Here is a 20756-nt window from a genome sequence, read left to right as displayed (position 1 = left end):
TTGTCTGCCTGCTGTTCCAGCCAGAGTGTTTCTTCGAGCCCTGTGATTTATGGCCTTTTCTGTTCCAATGTTCCCTCTTACCAGCCCACATATTTGGAAGCTTCAGTTTTTCCTTAAGTCAGTTTGGCTTCAGCACTGCCACCCTCAGGATTTCAGAGTGCCTGTCCTTCCTTGTCTGTAGTGGGAATTTGAATGGTGGGTTCAGCAACTTACCTTCAATGCAGGCCTGCCCTTTCAGCCTCTGGTTCCTTCTCAAGAACTGTTCACTGATGCCTCAGACATGAGGTGGGAGGTTTCCTGTGGTCACCTGAAAGTTCGTTATCTGTTGCCCCCTCATCAGAAGTCAGACCATATCAGCATCAAAGAGATGAGAGCCCTGATTCTGTCCCTTCAAACTTTTCACTCCATGATCTTTCCAGGCCCCCTGAAGGTTTCCACGGACAGCACCACAGTGATGTTATGTCAACAAGCGGGGGGGGGGCACAAAGTCGCACCTTATCTGCAGGCTGGTTCTTCAGGCCAGGGACCTAGCTCTCAGTTATTGTTCAACTCTTCAGGCAGTATATATTCCTTCAGAACACAATCTAGTGGCAGACTATTTGAGCAGGTCCAAAACACACTACTCACAAATTGATGCTCCACAGAGGTGTGTTTCTAGACCTAGTCCTTCGGTGGGGTATTTCTCGGATCTGTTTGCATCCCCTCTGAACAGGGAGCTCCCTCTTTTCTGTCCCAGAGTGCCATGCCATCTGGCATGGAAGACAAACTCCTTTTCTTTTTCTTGGAAGGAGATGTTTCTCTATGCCTTCCCCTACTTTCAAGAGTCCTGCAGAAGATTCAGCTGGACTCCAAAAATCTTGATAGTGACTCCTTTTTGGCCAAGACAGCATTGGTTCCCCCTCTTAATGCATCTGACCGGGGAAGTCATATGTTCTCACAGGTTAGTCCTCCTTACACAGGAGGAGAGGTCACTCTTCCATCCTCACTTGTCCGCTCTTCAACTGACACTGTGGATGATAGGATTTTGATACTTTTTGGGCACCTCTTTTCTGATTACTTGCTCAGGGTTTTACAGGAGGCAAGAAAACCTGCAACCAGAAGGTCTTGTATGGCCAAATGGAAGAGATTTTCTGTCTGATGCCATGTTCATAACCAGGATCCTTTTTCAGTGGGGTTCCCTCTGGTTCTTTCCTGCTTGTGTGAGTTGCTCCAATCTGGCTTGGCCTATTCTTCTGTAAAGAGCCGTTTGTCAGCTATTTCTGCCGTCTGCCCTTGAATCCTCCTTTGACTTCTTCTTGCTTTTAGGTCAGTTTCTTAAAGGCGTCCTGCATCTTAAGCCCCCAAGGAAGCCTATTTCTCTTCCTTGGGATCCTAATTTTGTTTTAGGAAGAAAAAAAAATGACCCAAGCTCCTTTTGAGCCTGCAGGTTCAGCTTCTCTGCATCATTGTATCTGGAAGACTGTCTTGTTGCTTGCTCTTATGTCTGCTCAAAGGGTTTCTGATCTTCAGGCCCTTATGGCCATCCTTCCTTTTTTTTTTCACAGGGACTGGGTGTCCGTTCTTACTAATCCTGCTTTTATGCAAACCATCTCCTCCTGGATATCTAAGGCCATTTATTTTTATTATTCTTTTCATGCCAAGTGTTTTGTCTACTTCTATTAGAAATCACTTCACTAGGGCTATTGCCTCTTCCACTTCTTTCTTAATAGGGTTGAAGTCTAATTTCATTTTTTAGCTGCTACTTGGTCTTCAGTGCATACTTTTAGTAAGTATTATAAATTGGACATGGTTCCTGGGACCAGAGCAGGTTCTGCTAGAGCCATTCTTCATGGGTTTATTGAGGGCTCTTTCCTGCCTTCCACCTGACGATCCTTTTTTTGAGCTTTTGTACTCTCCCTAAGTTGAAGAATACTGTAACAGTGATATAGTAGGACATAGTACAGTTGTGTAAAATCTTACTATAACAATAGATGTCCTCTTCACTGTTTGCAGTATTTGTTCCTTCCCCCACCCCGCTTTTCCTTTTGAGCTTTGTTATGGTTTCCCTGTTGGCCGAGGGTACCCACTTTCCATCTGTGTTTCTCTTCTTGGATGTGCATAGCCTTTATTGCCAATGGAGACTGTTTTCTACTTGGACAATTAATTTCTGGGTAACTGCATCTATATGTCACCTTTATGCCCTACATCCTGAACAGTTAGCATACATGTTACATACAGAGCATACAAGATCTAAAAGCTTTGTTATACTGGCCAGATGTTGGGCTATCCTTGGTAGGAGATCCCTAAGGTCAAGAATACTGCAACAGCGAAGAAAGGGGCATCTACTGTTATGGTAAGATTTTACACAGCTGTACTTTCTCCATCCATGTCAATATCCTGCCTACCTTCCCTTCCAAATTGACACCTTCTTTCTGGAAGTGCTTGCTAGATATAAGCCTAAAGCCTTATTCCATGCCTTTCTCCTATCAGGAACCTCTCATTCATTTATGGGCAAATTTGATACGAGGAAAGTCACGAACTACATAGCACCATCGGAGACAAGAGAGACCGAATGCTGTAGAAACATTTATGTTAAAGTTTGCTTGGCTTAGATTTGCAGTGAGGGTGCATAACCTAACCATGTAGATGGAAAAAGGGTGACAACAAGGATCTACCTTTATGGTAAATAATGGTTTAATTTATGCCAGCAAGGATTTAATTTGGAGAAACATTGTGAGTGATATTATGTTGATAGAAGTAATACAAGATGAGGTGGCTGGAGATGGAAGGTGGGTGGGGAGCCAAAGTAGGACAGCCATGGCACGTAGTGCAGACTAATCAGTTGTCACATAAACCTAATGCATTTTGCCAGATGAATACAAAAGGAGAAATGTGTTTTGCTTTTGTGACTCTCAACATTTGGTTTGTGTAAAAGTATTCACTTACAGGAGAGAAAAAGTAAAAAGCCAGGTGCTTGTACTGTTACAGAAGACATAAAGTATAATGTTGCCCATTGCCTGTAGATCCTCTAGTTAACTCCTTGCGAAATATAGTGTAGTGAATACTTCAAAGGTCTGGCCTAGGATTTCTTTAAAAATCTGAAGGTTTACGAAGAAAGGAAAGTAAGAAGGCAGGCATCCGTCTTGTTGCAGAGGATGCAAATTGTAATACTGCCTACTGTCTATTAGCTTACGGTTATCACCTGTAGGAGACTGCATGACCAGTACCTTAGGGATCCAGGATTGGATGTGTATTAATTAACTGAACAGCAGTGCACATGAAATCACAAGGTGTTCTGCAGGAGACTCGGTAAAGTCCCAGAGAGGTAGGTGCTTTAGGAAAAAGTTAAAATTGCAGCAGCAAATATGTTTTGACTTTACCTGAGATGTGCAGGACAGATTAAGGTACAGTACTTTGGCAGGTCACACGTCTGGCAGCTTTAAACAGGTTCTGTCCATTGTTTGTTGAGAGGGTCGGACAGCTGACTGCTGCATTGATTAGAACAGACACTGGTTCACACGTCTGTGTGTTGTTTGGTGGGGAGATTGTGTCATCTGGCTGCTGCAGTGATTAGAGAAGGTGCCAGATCACAGGGCTGCTGCATTTGAATAGGGTTGCTGTACTGTTTGTAAGGAGGGGTTTATCCAGCTGCTGTAGTGAACTTTTAAGTCGCTGCACAGTCCCTCTGAGGTTTCATGTGGCTTAGGTAGACTTACGAATTTAGATAGGTGTATTATGCATTAGACTGTTGTGAAGGCAAACAGTTGTCAGCTGAAGCTGTTGTACAAGTTGTGAAGTAACATTAGGTACTAAATCTTTCCTTAAAAGGTAATTTTGGTTCAGTGTCTGATGCTTGAAGGGTGGAAACATCAGTATCACAGGTTCCAAAGGGTTTTAATTGTTCCGGTACGACAAAAAGGTTCAGGCAACTGTAAATAAGCTGGGTGTACTACAAAGCAGGTGCAATGTTTCAGCTTCCTGCTTGTCATGTTTAGTAACTAAATTTGTTTTAGACAGCCTGTTGGATTCATTGTTAATGTAGATGTGCATTTGATTCCGGTGTATGGAAGAGTGAAAGACCTGAAAAAAGTACTGCTCCTTACTTTATAACCACTGGTTTCAGGGGTACCTGTAAAAAAATGGTACTAAGCGCAGAACAATCAGTTTGTGTGTGTACATATTAGAAACTAAGGTAGAGTGTCATCCGAAGTACGGATTTTATCTGAAAGATAATGTTTTCCAGCTGCAATCTAAAAAGCTATTAGTCTGGCTAAAATGCATGAAAATGGCTGTGTAGTTTCTATGCAAATACTTTATCATTCAAAACTGAGTTTTTTTTATACTTGTGTACCCCTTTTATGTTCATCTTTGTAACTTGCTCTTGCTGAAAAAAGTTGAAATATTAAATCTTCCATTTTGAATTGGAGAATTGTAGAATACACTTTTTCTTTACTGAGTGTCAAGTTTTGCTTACTCCAGGTTCATGTGAACATGTGCAGTGCTTAATACCTTTGTGCAGTTTACCATCTAGGTATTTCTTATAATAAGATGGCGAACTATACTTTAAGAGAGATGATTTATCCTTTTTTTTCTCTTGGACCCCAAAACAATGTTTACTGTAATTTTATTCTTCTGTGTTTGCATGCTGTGGTTATGAAAGCAATATCTACTGGCTGCAAGTAGATAAAGTGGAATCACAAGTAAGTTAAGTGTTGTGGCCTACGTATAAATACCTCACAGATTTAGAGTTTTTATATGGGAGTAGTAGCTACAGTTAGAAGTCAAGTACCTCTTAAAGCAACAGTAAATATAGTTTGTACTGAATAATTGCTCAGCAGGAGCCCTGTTTATGGTAACAAGACCAAAGACCAGTTGGGAGGCAGTGACTGTTTAACATCTGTGTAACTGGCACATTGAATTTGTTATGGTTTGAGAGTTATAATGTGTAAGCATTATTTGTTAAACCTGTTAATCTGATGTTGTCAGTCTTCATTCATTCATGACAGTTGGGTTTTGGTTCCATCCTCAGAACTGACTCAGCCGTTGTAACAAGCTCGCGCCAGCCAGAAACTCTTGAGCTAAGGTTACCCATAGTGCTTTTCTTCCCTTCAGATCTTGTTTGCCACGTAGAGGTTCAAGATGCATCAGGCCGTGCTGTCAAGCTAAGTGTTCATATTTTTCTTACAATACTCAATCATCTTTCTCCTTTATAGCTCCCCTCATGATATTTCTTGTTCGCTTTAATTTATATTACTGAATTAGTGTGTGCGTGTTGTTTTACCTATCTTTTTACCCTTTTGGTATTTTCTTCCTTACCATAATTGGTATAGGCCCCTCCCTTCCCTCTTACCTCTGGTAATTCTCAAATACAATTGGTGGTATTCTTTTCCCTTTCTTCTTAACTCCCTTTACTCTTCTGGGTATTTCTTGTGTTACCATTGTTGGTACGCTTAAAAAAAAATAATCTTTCACTTGCTTTGTTTTTCCCCATGTGCAATTGCATGAACAGCTGTTCTTTTTGCGATTATCTGATAATGACTGACAAAAAAAGTACCACAGGATTTAAACAATATGAGAAATGTGGCAGGAAGATGCCCAGCTTCAATGGGCATCTTTCCTGCGTGTACTGTTTAGGAGTGCCGCACTTACCAATCCAGCCTCCGTGCGAGCTCTGTAAGGGCTTTAGTGCCAGAGCGTAAAAACAAATTGATCTTAAAGGGGTTGTTAAAAACCTCCTTTTCGGAGGCTTTGTCTGAGGCGGAGGTGTCAAAACCTCCTAAGAAAGAAGCAAAGATGAGGAGTCACCATGAATTAAAACATACACAAACCTTTTAAAACACGAGCGAGAAAGAAAACCGATAAGAGCCGGTAACTATAAAAACACTTATTTAATGAGCGCTTTCGGTGGAGCAAATACTTCACCTTCATCAGATACTGAAACATCAATTAAACATGTTTAAATACATTTACAAAGTAACTAAATAAGTTAATTAATTGCTTAATTACAAATGGTTAAACCACTTCCAAAGAAAAGGAGAAAAAAAGCATAAATATAATGCCAAATAGTGTTGTCATGTTATACACAACCACTATATAATGTAATCTGAAAATACTGGACATTAATTGAAAATACTGAACATCAATTAAAAAACTATCAAAGCAGCAGCACCAAAAAAAGCTAAAAGCCAAACAATGCTAGTAAAAGCCAGAAAAGACTTGGGTCAAGTTTAGATTTTCCAATGTTGTTTGATTCATAAACAATTCTGATACTTATAAGTAACTGTAGGTTTTAACAAGTTCTTACAAATTTTAATAACCATAACTTCATCAAAAAAAGTTCATCATAGCCGTCTATGCGTTACTCCATAAAGTGCCTATAAAGTAAAGAAACGGTGATAGACTAGAAAGTATTACATTATATATAAAAATGTATTAGTGTTAAATGAATTATATATATATATATATATATATATATATATATATATATATATATATAAAATGTTTAAAAAGAAAGATAAATATAAAAATAAATACATTTATAAAAATATGAATATATAAAAGTATAAATGTAAATGTAAAAATAAACCAACATAAATTCTATTTTATTTAATCTCCTCAGGGCTAACCATTTAAGAATACATTTAATAGACAGATGTTCGCTAAGGCCTGGACGTGTATATGCTGTGGTTCTTATTTGCCACATTAGTTCATCTATCTCCAGTAAAAGTTGCCAAGGGCCCCCTCTTGGGTCATTTTGTATTTGATGTAAAATGACAAATTTAAAATTATGATCCTGGCCTTGCCAGAGCGTTATTCATGTCACTCATTCAAAGGCCAGGTTTCCATGGAACCGAAGCCTAAACAATTGAAATTGGCACTGAGAACTGTCTCGGCACCAGAATCCATGACCCTTTCCACGGTGCCGTCTCTTTCCACAAAACCGACTAAAGTTGCCATGGTACCGACCCCTTCCATGGTACCTCAGACCCTCTTGGCACCAATAATAGTTTCTCCTACAAAACTGGTCACTTCCACCCCCAACGCAAGTTTTTGGTATGGTGCCGAAGGTTGAATCCCTACCCAGGACTCGATATTCCCCATCCATCCGTTTATTTATTTATTTCAGTTTGATTACCGGGGAAGTCCACTGGGCCAGTGGTGTGCCCATTTTCAGTGGAGGCCCGGGGAGAAAAGCTCCAATAAGCAATATGGTTACTAAGGTTACATAATGCAATGGAAAGTACATACATATATGGATACAAAGGTTACATAATGCAATGGTAAATACATATATGCAATCAGGTACAGGTGGATAAATTGACATTGAAATACAATTTTGACATAGGTAGCACAGTTTGTAGGTATTTACATTCAGAGCAGTAAGTTTAGACTGACTGGACAATAAGCATTAGTGAATTACCTGAAGCAACACCTTTGTTGGTCAGCAGCTTAGTCCATTTGTTAATCATCCAGAATCTCCCTTAGGGATGTCTAGTCATTCCACCAAGAGCCTTTCGGAACTTGATGTAGTTAGACTGGTAAATCAGCTCTTGGCAGCCAGCGGTATTCCATCCCCATCTAGGTCCTCCCTCCCACCTGGGGACAAGATTTTTTTCTCCACAGACTCCAACTTGTTTTCCTCTTCGACCTCCCCACAGGATTTGGAGCCCTCAATACTGACGCTTCCCCTGATGCCAACTTCTGCAGTACCAGTGGTGGATCTCACCTTGGTTCCAGAACCCACTCTGTGGACCTCGGCTGAGTTGGAGCCGACCCACCCACGAGACCGTGACTTGGCTGTTGGCTCTGGAATCCCTAGTACAGCACTGATTTTTTTTCCAATATGCAGTCTACGGTTCCAGTTGCTTTGACAATTCCAAGCCCTCTTGCGGCTCTTTCTCTGGGGGTGGACCCATTGGAGTGGGGTGTGACCCCCATTCCAAGGTTGTCTTTCTTGGTTCAGGGCTCCCATCCCCCTTCAGGTGGGCCAGCCTTTCAGATTATGGAGAGAGTGCTTGCCTCAGCAGGCTCACAGTTGGCACCCTCGACGTCGGATGGTCATATTTGTGTCCTCTGGTTCGCAGATGTCACAGTCTACTACATTGGGACGGCAGGCACGGGAGCAGCAAGACACCCTACTGCAGGGTACTCTCTCTTTGGAGCCCTCTTTAGACCTCCCCCCTGATGAGCCACCCCATAAGAGATCATGCAAGAGGAAGCATGTTGATTCTCCTGAAGAGTCTCTCACTGAGGCTACAGACTATGATAAAGGGGAAGGTTCCCTATGGTCGCCCCCTGAAGATGTCCCCTTTGGAGACATCCTAGAAATCTTTAAAGTGGAAGGGTGATTGGAAGCCCACCAACCCTTCCTCTGAGGAATCTGCAGGTTTTCCCTGCCCAACCTTCTACTTCCTGGGTGACCCTGCCTGCAGATGTGTTGGTCAAGCTCATTGTGCAGCATGCTTGGAAGGCCCCTAACACTGTGGAGCTAATCCCCCAGAGACCTGACAAAATACTCTCCCTCCAGAGGATCAACCCTACTGGTCCAGGGGTTCAGCGGTAGATGCTATAGTAGTGGTGACAGCCACAAAGAAGGAACTTGCAGTGGGAGTCCTACTGTCCATCTTCCAAACCGAGAGTCTCGGACGTTGGACAGATTAGGGAAACGGGTTTATGCTTCAACGACCTTTACCATATGGTCGTTTAATTTTTTTGGCACATTTTACCCATCTTCAAAAGGACCTGATCACTGAAATCTCTAACTCCTCCATGCATTTGATTGCACATACAACTGAAGGGGCGGCCAGAGCAGCGGGTGCAAGCGTTGACATGAGATGTCACGCCTGGATGCACTTGTGTGACTTTGCAGACCCCTTCAAGTCTTCCTTCGTCAATGCTCCCCATTGACACTTCCTTGTTGTTTGGCCCAAAAATTAAAAACACATTTTTCAGGTGTGAAAAGGATGGAAAGACCCTTTCTGCTGTGGGCGTACATTATTCCCCTCCTCAACAACCCTATTCCAGGAATCAGAGGAGTGGAAAATGTGGTTCAGGAAGTCCCAAGGACCTTTTCGGGACACACATGGCGAGTTTTCTCCCCAGGACAGGGGGGGGGGACTTGTCAGGATCAGGAAGACACCCCTCCCATGGCAGAGAGGGCCTACATAACCAGGTTCCAGAGTTTTTCTCTGGCCAACCCTATCAACGCTCCTGAGGAGCGACCCGATTGCTTACATCCGGAGGCAGTCTGGGGAAGATTCTCTCTGCACCACTTAGCTTGGCTCTCAATAACATCGGATTCTTGGATGCAGAAGATAATTAACAAAGGTTACCGTATCCCCTTCTATCTTTATCCAAGGCCACAAAGGTGAATCCCCAATGTTCCACCTAGTCAGAGGGATGCAGCAGCTCAAGAATTTCAAAAGCTGCTTCAAAAAAAAGTCATCCAAACAGTCCCACCAGACCAAATAGGATCCAGATTTTAACTGATTCACTCCGGAGCCGCACAGAAAAAGCTGCCTGCTTAATTCCACCATAGGAACAACAGTGCAGCCTGAGCTCATTTTCAGAAAATCCATTTGTAATACCATACAGAAAACAAATGTTCATAAATCTTTAACTATAAGAGCTAGACTAAAAATGTAAATGTGAAAGTTGTTCAGCAGATACTGACCTTTCCAACAGTGTAAATGCTGATAGTGCATATCAAAGTCATTATGAAATATTTGGCGAGGAATGTTGATATTGTGCATATTGTTTACCTTTTTGGAAAAGCAAAGCACAGTATCTTGGTCAATGTACAAAGCAGACCTATACAATTTGAATTTAATTTGTTAGTATGAATGTCCGCTTTAAAAAGATACCCTAACCTTTACTGTGTGATGCTTATTTCTTGAGATATTCACAGAAATATGATTAATATATTATTTCTCATAATTGATAAATAAAGCGTAATATCTCATCACCTGTAACAGACAGAGCCTACATATTAGTGTAGAAGCTGTGCATCTGAATGTCAGCTTCAAAATGATGTATCATTTGTGTGATCACCATACTGCCTTGCAAAGATATGAGCATAATAATGAGAAGTATTGTAAATGTATAATTTTCATAATCGTACAAGATTAAAACTGTATCTGTACATGTGTACAGTGCACAGACACAGTTCTTTTACCATGTTGTAAGGAGTATCGCTGTCTTCAAAATGAGGTATTACTTGGCACACTGACATGCTCCCTTGCAAAGTTATTTACCAAAATATGAAAAAAATCATAATTTCCATAACCTAAGTCTGAAACAAACTTTGATATCTGCACACGAGTATAACATACAGGCACCATTCTTTTACCATGGTAGAAGAATCAATACTGTCTTCAAAATGAGGTATTACATCGCACATTTAGATGCTCTTTTGCAAAGTTATTTACCAAAATATGAAAAAAAATCATAATTTCCATAACCTAAGTCCAAAACAAACTTTGATATCTGCGCGTGTGTAAAATATACAGGCACAATTTTTTTACCATGTTGGAACCAGCAATACTGTCTTCAAAATGGGGTATTACTTGGCACACTGACATGCTCCCTTGCAAAGTTATTTACCAAAATATGAAAAAAAATCATAATTTCTATAACCTGAGTCCTAACAAAACTGATATATGTACATGTGTACAGCTTTCAGAAGCAGTTGTTTTACCATGTAGACACATATGATTGTAAATATACACATTCTTGGTGTAGCTGACATACTGCTGAATGGGTACATGTAAAAAGAAAAAGCAAGGTAAAGACCGCCACTCCACTAATGAACCCAGGACAGGCATGGGACTTCAGTGGCAGGCAAGGCCATCTGGTCTGTCTGATAGCTGTCCTAGCTACCCACTCAGACAGCTGATACCACTGCAGTCTCACAACTTCCTTCAGTGTCAGCAGTCTGCCTTACCTATGCCTTTTCTCTTTACATGTGTCCATTCAGCAATGGACCTAAGGGATCAAATTCTGTATTAGTAAGCCCTTCCTGTCATCTAAATTCTACACATGCCTGATAAAAGCAGAATAAAAAAAGAAGTATTGCAGGATGGTTACTGACATATTAGATTGTACGTGCTAGAAACAGTTGTTGTTTCTCAGCATCTACACCTGCTCCTTACCACAGTTATTTGCCAAACTCAGAAAAATATATTCTACACAACACATTTCATAATAGAGTTTTACTTACCATACTGGTCCCTACTTGGTCATGGTTGTCTTCCATTCTTCTTACAAACTGCATGTTACCAATCCTGCATAGCTCTCCTCGTCATTGTGGAGGTCAGTCAAAAACAACGCAATGCCCTCCTCAGTTAGGTGAACACCATCCCTTCTGAACAGTTGAACATCTTCTGTGGGGATGCTGTCATGACAGATTGTAGATCCACCGACCCTGTGCATCAAGCCATGCATGAACCCATTCTGTAAATGTCTGGCCTTGTGCGCTGCCCGATGACTGTTTGTTGTTTTCCATATCTGTTGAGGAATGATGTCAAACCACACAAAATGACAATGTGGCCACCACGACTGCAGGTGTTCAAAAATTGCTGTGATTTGAAACCGTATCCTATATTATAGATTGTATACATAGATATACATATACACAGCAAGAAAAAAATCAGGGGTTTAGGAAGGTAGGCAGTTGAAGAATGAGGGGGGTTGCTTGCCATGACTCCAAGCAGAGAAAAAACACAACCTGGCTTGTGCATTCATCAAAGTGATAACGACTTCTACTTATGTGAATAACAGTGACAGCAGCTGAGACTTTTCCCAGAAAAGTGATAATGACTAACCACTATATTGTAACTACATGTATTGCTAATGTGATAATGACCTTCCTTTCATTACTGCAAAGGTATGCATGCCGAGACACAGGTGACAATTGCTGCACATAACCTGTTGAGTAGGCATTCATTATATCGCCTTGTGCAGCTGTTGTGTAACACAGACTCAGTATCATCAGTAAGGAAAAGACCTGAGTTATTCAGTCAAATAGTATAACACTTAGATATTACTGAGCCCTTCCACACATGACCCACAGAGCCAGGAATATTGCCCAAAATATATGATTGCTGCATGCTGGAACTTTTGTGCCAGTAATAACATTTATGTCACTGAGCCAAACACTGAGTATAATCATAAACAGAAATGACAAAGTCAGAAATATGTAAATTACCTGGCTGATCCAAAAGCAGTAAATCATTTTATCTTGCCCAATCATCCCTTGAGTTAGAATAAGACACAGCAGTGAAAAAGGCAGCAATATTGACCAAAATATCTGGGTGAACTATGCCAAAAATCAATAATATATCTCACGCAGCCTTTCATCCCACCCAAACGTGTTGTGGCAGTCTGACCATGTATGCAGAAGCACTTCCCTGATATTCAATGAATTCTTTCACCAAGCAACATCTTCATTAGTATGTCCAGGTAGACACATGCACCAAAATCAAACACTCACCCAACTGACCCCTTCAGTAAAATGTTGAGGTATGCATAATCACCAAAATGAAACATTTACCCAAATTCCCCTTCAGTTGTATTTCCTAGTATGTGCAGTCACCAAAATGAAGCACACCCAAGTCAACCCTTCAATAAAATTATTGATGTATGCACACACACCTGAATGAAATATTTTCCCAAACTACCCTTCATAACATTCCCCAGCATTACTCAGTAGAGAAGACTGTTTCAGTTTATATTATTCAGGAGAACCAGTGCCCTTTCCTCACTAGAAGAAAGTCTACTTGAGCTGCATGTTACCCACTTTTGTATGTGATTTTGTGACACTCTTTCTGAACCATGTGTTGCCTACCATCAAGTCATTTACCAGACAAAAGTCTAGACTGGGCTATCCTTTATTTCTGTTGCCCCATCCATGTGTACCCAGGAAGTTCTCCTATCCTGCTCTGCCTCTCCAGATATGTATATTCAGGTCATAGATTGCCGTCAACAATTCTGCCAACGCCAATTCCTGTTCTGCTTTGTGTAGTAGGCCTTGCAACTGCTGTCTGAATGTACTGTCTTCTCCTCTGTCACAACCCTGCTGTGGGGGGGTATAGGCTGATTATGAATACTACTCTGTCATTACACTGAAGTCTGCCATAAATCTGTCACTACTTCTGATGACATCCCTCACTGTATTCTGAAACCTCTCCCTCATCACAGTTCCCACACCATTTCTAGCCTGTCCTCTTGAACAGTAAACCCGGAATCCAACACTATGCATAATTAAACTATTTTCATCTTTTTGGTAACATGCTGCTGCTGCTGATGATGATGATGATGATGATGATGGTAAAGGTTTCTGAAGAGAGATGAGGAAAAAAGTGGAGGAAAATGCAGATATTGCAATTTGACTTCATTCATAATTATCATAATATAATTTATGTTATTTAGTGTGGTCATTTTCTACCTGTTTTATTATCTTGTTAGGCACTAAGTGAAGTTCTTTGTCCCTTTACATAAAAGTTGGGGTTTCCTGAAGGACTGCACAGACTGGGCTTGCTAAATATGTATTGGCAGATTCTTGCTTCCAGCTTTGCATGAAAGCCATGTCAGGTACCTTTGGTGCTCCTTGATCTTGAGAGTCATATTTATTTATTTGTTGTACATAGCTAAGACTAGCATATTTAATGTGAAGTTCTTAATAGGTAATAACAAATCTGCCTGCTTTAGACTCTTCCCCCACAGCTGAAACCATGTAATTCTGTCCGAAAGCAGTGGAGTTGATGGATCTAGCTATTTCAACAAGTCCATTACGACTCCAGCATACTCACTACTCCCTCAGATATAAAACTTCTTAGCAGTAAAGTCAGAATGTATGTAGCTGAAGATTTACTAAGAACCTCTTGCTTTGAAACCATGAAGCTCTGATCTCTCATTTTGACAGCAATGACCCCCCCCCCCTAGACATTGGCATTTCTTCCAGTACTACAGGAATGCATTTTTGCCTCAATGTGTACTTATATTTTGCTCTCTTGTAAGGAATCATTAATAATTGCTATATTAAAACCAGGCAAAGACCCTGCTGTCCAATTCAGTTATTGGCCAATATGAAACGTATGCTTGCTAAATGTAGATCTGAAAATTTATACTGTATATGTAGTCAGGTACATAATATAGTATAATATACCAACCATTTTTAATCAGAAAAAATAATAATCTGAAAAGGCACATAGCTTGACCTTTCATATGTTTTTTTTAACCTGCAAAGGGTGTACATTACTGGCATGCAAATACAAAATGCAAAAAGCTGTTTTTTAAACATCTATATACCAGACCATTTTAACATAATTTCAAGTATTTAAACACTCTATATGCCTTTACTGACTCTTAATCTCTTCTTTGTAACAGAAATTTGAACTGGAAGCCAAAACAAGCATTTAGGAAACAGACACTGACTCATTGCTTATCCCATCAATGTCAAATGTAGTAAGAAAGCTCTTGTCAAAACTGTTAACCACCAGTTAGTAAAACCTCAAATAGTACAGAATGCAATTAGTAATATAATTTTAAATAAACTAATATTCCGTCAGACCTAGCAATATTTTTATAAATAGAAAGATGGAAGAGCAAGTCATTTGTGGAAACTTCACAATAATTCTAACCATAGGACACTATCTAATTTATTCAAGTTAATTGTAAATAAAAAGGTTTCCCTATTTTTCTTTCTATCCTCATACACACACACTCTCCATGCATCCTTTTACCGGTCGCTCTCTCATACATACAAGCAGGCACCTTTACATTCATACACACAGTCTTCATTCATTCCTTTACCATTCGCTCTCATACACACACACAGGCACTTCTAAAATCATACACACATTCTCCATGCATTACTTTACCGCTCGCTCTCCAATACACACAAGCAGGCACTTTTACATTCATACACACAATCTTCATTCATTCCTTTACTGTTCACTCTCTCATAGACCCACGCAGGCACTTCTAAAATCATTCACACACACTCTGTGCATTACTTTACCGTTCGCTCTCTCATACACACAAGCAGGCATTTTTACATTCATACACACAGTCGTCATTCATTCCTTTACCATTCGCTCTCTCATACACGCACGCAGGCACTTCTAAAATCATACACACACTTTCCATGCATTACTTTACCGTTCACTCTCTCATACATACAAGCAGGCACTTTTACATTCATACACACAGTCTTCATTCATTCCTTTACCGCTCGCTCTCTCATACACGCACGCAGGCACTTCTAAAATCATACACACACTCTCTCCATGCATTACTTTACCATTCGCTCTCTAATACACACAAGCAGGCACGTTTGCATTCATACACACAGTCTTCATTCATTCCTTTACCGTTCCCGCTCTCATACACACGCACAGGCCACCACTCTCCTATTTAGACCTTTGTGGCCACAGCTTAGCATTGTCTATTTTCCCATCCCAACCTTATTACCTCAACATTCTGGCCCTTATTCTTGATGCTCTTGATGCAATGGTTTTTCTAAGCCGGTGTTTTCAGCCATGGTTGTAGCTGAGAGGAGGGGGCTCACAGCACATGGTTGCTCAGTTTGCTCCTGCTGCTTCCATCTCCTATATATGACTCCATCCTCAATGCTTCCTCTGTCAGAAGGAGTCAGATGAACAAGGGACTTAAACTTTTTTTTAATCCGAAGGACTACTGCCCCACAGTCCTGCTACTTTTGGAATACCTTTATTTAGTCTTAGTCACATAAACTTTAGTTCAAGTAGCCAGTGTCCATTAAAACTGTGTATAGTCATACACAAACAGGAGGGAGGCAATGATTGGGTAGGTGCTAGTGGGCAGGGCATAGTATGATAAAGAGATAAGTGAGCAGGCTGTTATGTACTACTAGGCTGAATGGTGGGATTTGCCTGCTTGTGTACCAGTTATTGTTATGATTAAAAATTTTAAAGAATAAAGAATGTGAATGTCCTAGCAATGGTGCTGTGTAGTTTTTCATCTTCTAAATATACTAATCAAAAGTGCGTTCCATTGGACTGGGGATGACGGAGCAAAGAAAGTGTCTTGTGATCTGATACTTAAAGCAATGGTAGGCAGCCAAAACTCTTTACAGAACTAAGTTAGAGTAAATAAAACAAATGTTGCTATTTCTTTAAGGACGGATTTCATACGTAATGTGTATTATTCTGTAGTAATAATGGCTGTGAAAAGGGAGGCAGTTTCAGTTTCTTGTTTATACTAAATTGGCTTGCTGTTGATGCGTTGCAAGCAAATTTTCTAATTAAAGTCAAATATGAAGACCTTGCAACTCCATGTTGAAACTTAAGTTGACAAGGTAACTGACAAAGTTCAGTTACTTTTTCAACTTAATTTTCAACACTGGAGATAAAATATGTATGCAAAGTTACTTGCGCTGGCAGAAGGCACTCTGGTGTAATAGCATGTAATTACTACCGTCTCACAGCATGCTTGGTGTTAAGCACAGAGACACCATGAGACGGTAGTCTGGGTTAATGAGTTAATCAAGATTCTTTATAGAGCCAAAAAAGACAGGGGACTGGATGCCAATTCTATACCTCAGTATCTTTTACAAGTTTGTCAGACAGGCAAAATTCCAGATGGTTACGGTTCAGTCTATCCTGTTTCTGGAGAAAGATGATTGGATGTGCTCATTATATCTTCGGGATGCGTGTTACCACATAAAAATGGACAAGCGCTCCAGAAGATTCCTCCAATTCCATCTGGGAGCCAGTCGTTACCAATTTTGCGCACTGCTCTTTGGTCTCACCACAGCCCCCACGGTGTTCTCCAAATGAATGGCAGTGGTAGCAGCCCATCTGAGGCTACAAGGATTCCAGGTGTTTCCATATTTAGATGATTGGCTCCTTACCACCATCACCAGGGATCTACTGCTTCACGCCTTATACTACTTTATAGAGCTGGCAGACTTCTTTGGCATCTCAATAAACAAAGAAGAGTCAAAACTGGCACCCACTGAGAGCATAGAATTAATCGGCGCAACATTTGACACAATATCCTGTGTGGTTGCTCCACCTCTTCACAGACTTCAGAGGTTAAGGTCACAGCTCTGAGTAATACTCTCTCAAGACATAGTCCCAGCTCGTTTGGTCTTACAACTACTAGGATCAATGGTAGCAACATTCACCCTAGTTCCCCTGGTGAGGTTTCACATGAGGCTGCTTCAATGGCTCCTAGCGTCACCGTGGTCTCTGTTAACACACCCAATATCTTATCCAGTTTGTATTTCAAATTGATGCAAGTAGGATCTGAACTGGTGGATGAAGTCAGAAGAAGACTTGTGCCCCTTTTCACCCCCTCAGTCAGAGGCTGTAGTGACCACGGATGCATCCCTGATGGGGGTGGGGGGTATTTTCAAGGAAAGACCGTCCACAGCACTTGGTTCCCCTTAGAGGCCAATTTGCATATCAATGTCCTAGAACTGAGGGTGGTGCTTTTAGCATTGCAAGCATTCCAATCTGCCCTTCCGTCAGGGACAGTTGCTTTCCAGATAACATGTCCATCGTCTGGTACATCAACAAACAGAGAGGAACCAGATACTATCCGTTATGTCAGGAAGCCCTGAAAGTGTGGCAATGGGCGGTCGCCTCCAACCGCTTTTTTGCAGCAATGCAAATTCCTGGAAGTTCCAATGTGATTGCGGACTGAGCAGATGCATTCTCCTGCCTCACGAGTGGTCTCTGAATCCCATAGTAGTGACTGAGATCTTTCGTCGTTGGGGTCAGCGTTGCTGCAATCTGTTTGCATCTGTCACGAACCACAAATGCAGCAGCTACTTTGCCCTAATCCCCCTTCAGGGAGAATCCCAGAGAGATGCTTTTTTACATGATTGGCCCCCAGGACTGCTTTATGCCTTTCCTCCCATTCCCCTAATAACCCAGTTCTTGAAGAAAGCACAGCAGTTGAGAAGCAAAGTGATCCGCATTGCACCCTATTGACCCCGCCAAGTCTGATTTCCCTTTCTTTGCCCTCATCTAGTTCACCGCCAGTGGACTCTGGATCCATTTCTGGGACTCCTGTCTCATCTGCAGGGTTTGGTCCATCCCAACCTAACAACTTTCAAGCTGACCACTTGGTACCTCCACTTCCAGTAATTGCCAGGCCTGTCTTCCCCAGTACAAAAGATACTTCTGCCTTCCCATAAACCATCCACCAGGAAACTTTTATCTTAGTAAATGGAACAGATTTGCGATCTGGTCTCAAGGAGAAGGGCTTGACCCCTTTTCAGCCTCGATTAATAAGGTGTTGGAATATCTGTCAACTTTACTCAACTCAGGAGCTTCAGCTTCTACTATTAGAGTTCATTTGGCAGCTATCTCAAATTTCCATAATGGCTTTGATGATTTTTCCCTGATATTTCACTGCCTCTGCAAAACCTTCCTAAAGGGAGTTGTGTATTTAAACCCACCTTTTAAGGAGCCCATTGAACCTTGGAATTTGACTCTAGTCTTACAAATTTTGACTCGTCAGCCCTTTGAGCCAGCAGCCACCTGTGATAAAAGTCTTTATCTTGGAAGACCTTATTCCTGGTAGCCATCACTTCAGCCAGGAGGATATCAGAATTGCAAGCCTTGTCCATAAAGTGCCTATATGTCATTTATCATAAAGAGGAGAGTATCCCTTAAGACTAAACCTCTCCTTTCTACCCAAAGTTGTCCCAGACTCAAATATTAACTAATCCATTGAACTGCCAGTTTTCTTCCCAAATTTTTCAAACTAAGGAGAATATTGTTTGCATTTGTTGGATGTACACAGTTACGTTTTTACTTGGATAGAACAAAATTCTTCAGAAAATTAGACCAACTGTCCTTTTCAGGTCCTCCGCTAGGCAAACAATTTTCCAAAGTCACCTTGTCAAAGTGGTTGAGAGATTGTATCATCTTTATTTATCATCAAAATAAAATGAGTTTATCAACTAAAGTAAAGGCTCACTGTACCAGGTCAGTTTCCATTTCGGTAGCCTTTCATTCTAGAGCCCCCATGGATGACATTTGCAGCTACATGGGCTACCCCTCATACCTTTATCACTTATTACAAATTGGATATAGTCTCCAGGGGAAGAGTATCCTTTGACTCTATGGTGCTCAGGAATATCCTTCCATAGGGCCTCCCAGGACATAAAGTAGCTAGGGACTCTGTCCCTACTGTTATGAACAAATGAAGATTGTCAACATCAGATAAAGAAGTTACGTTCTTACCATAACATTCCAACTGTGTTGTTGATTTTCATTCATTCTTGACATCCCACCCTCCTACCCCCTCCAAAGGCTCCTGGTGGTTCGGAACCAGTCCTGCTTCAGTAGTAGGGCAGTTGCTCAGGCAAAGCTTCCACCTTTTGTCATCTACGGGCAAACTCGATCTGAAGGCCAGGGAAGAGAGGTACTATGGGTAACCTTACCTCGACAGTTTCTGGCTGGTGCGAGCTTGTTACAACGGCCGAGTCAATTCCAAGGACGGAAACGAAATCCAACTGTCAAGAATGAATGAAGATCGACAACACATGTGGAATGTTATGATAAGTACATAACTTCTTTATAACTGGTGTATCTGAACTGCGTAGTACCCATTTAAGAGTAGTAATTACTGCCTAAAGTGCTGTACATCAAATGTTGGGGTTTGTTAAAGAGCATGTAATGAGTTTATTATGTAAAACCAATAACAATGAAAATGGTTCAGGGAGGTACTTCCTCGCTGGTGGATGGTAGGTAACAGGAATGAAGCCATAAACAAAATAGATGGAGCATAGGGGCATATATAGGCACTGATAAAGAAGGTTGCCAGAAACTGATGTGCATTTTTGGAGATGGAGAGAGAATGAATAAAGGACCCCCAGATAGCGTAGATAGGCCAGACAAACTTTTTTGTTGAAACTCATGGCATTGTTTCTTTTCTTTCCTTTCTCTAAACACAGGATTCTTCTGCCTTGGATGAACACAGTATTGCAGCAGCAATTCTACCTCTGGTCACAGCCTTCTGCAGGGTAAGTGCCTAGACTGATTTTGGTTCATCTCTTTTGTCAGAAACTGAGATCATGCACTTGGAAAAAAGTTACTCACTTAAGAGACTTCAGGGACACATCTGCATTAGACAAAACCTTACACTTAGGTCTCCTATGGAAAATTTATTCTTGACACTCTCATGTTACATGCAGGTGACAAATCATCTTGTTAATTTGTAATTGAATGTGAACAGAGTTAGGAAAAAGAGACTGGCTGCAGAAAAGGAACACCTAGCCTGCTTAGTCACTGCTTGCTGGATAAGCATCACAGTGCTTAGTCAGCAACATTTTTTACTATACTAAACAAGGTCATGTCTGTACTCTGCATTCTTGAGTTATTCTGACAGTTTGTTCTGTGTTTCAGAAAGGTTGTTCATACCTAATATAGAGGGCCCCACGGGATGGGTCCTGTGAAAGTGTTTCCTCTGTACTGTTGGTAATTTGGCATCATTTTCTAGACGTTTCCATGCTGAAGAATGAAAGTGACCCCATGATGATGCATACAGTGATGTCTTTCATCCCACAAGGATACTCGGCAGTCTGTTGACTGTGTTTTCATCTTTTGCCTTATAATCAGTGAAGCAAAGTAACCAGAACTTAAAAAATAAAAAAAATGAGTGTTTGTTTATTTATATTTTTTGGGGGGTGGGGGTGGACAAGATCATCTACATTCTCACATCATTTTTGACTATTCATTTCAATTTTGAGATTATGCAGCCTCAGCAGTAAGGTAAATAAG

The 20756-nt window shown here is 41.0% G+C and overlaps 1 protein-coding gene across 1 annotated transcript in view; it reads left to right on the top strand.

Moving 5' to 3' along the window:
- Positions 1 to 20756, top strand: part of SBF1 (SET binding factor 1) — a gene marked incomplete in the record, with an annotated part of 3250730 nt that overhangs the window by 1589210 nt on the left and 1640764 nt on the right. The window contains 1 exon segment of the mRNA XM_044088658.1: positions 19931 to 19999. Within this exon segment, the coding sequence (XP_043944593.1) occupies positions 19931 to 19999 (69 nt within the window).

This window comes from Protopterus annectens, chromosome 11.part0 (assembly GCF_019279795.1).
Source record: "Protopterus annectens isolate FY-2018-M chromosome 11.part0, PAN1.0, whole genome shotgun sequence".
NCBI lineage: Eukaryota > Metazoa > Chordata > Ceratodontiformes > Protopteridae > Protopterus > Protopterus annectens.
Note: the sequence above shows the minus strand (reverse complement) of the source record. Positions and strands in the feature narration are given on the sequence as shown.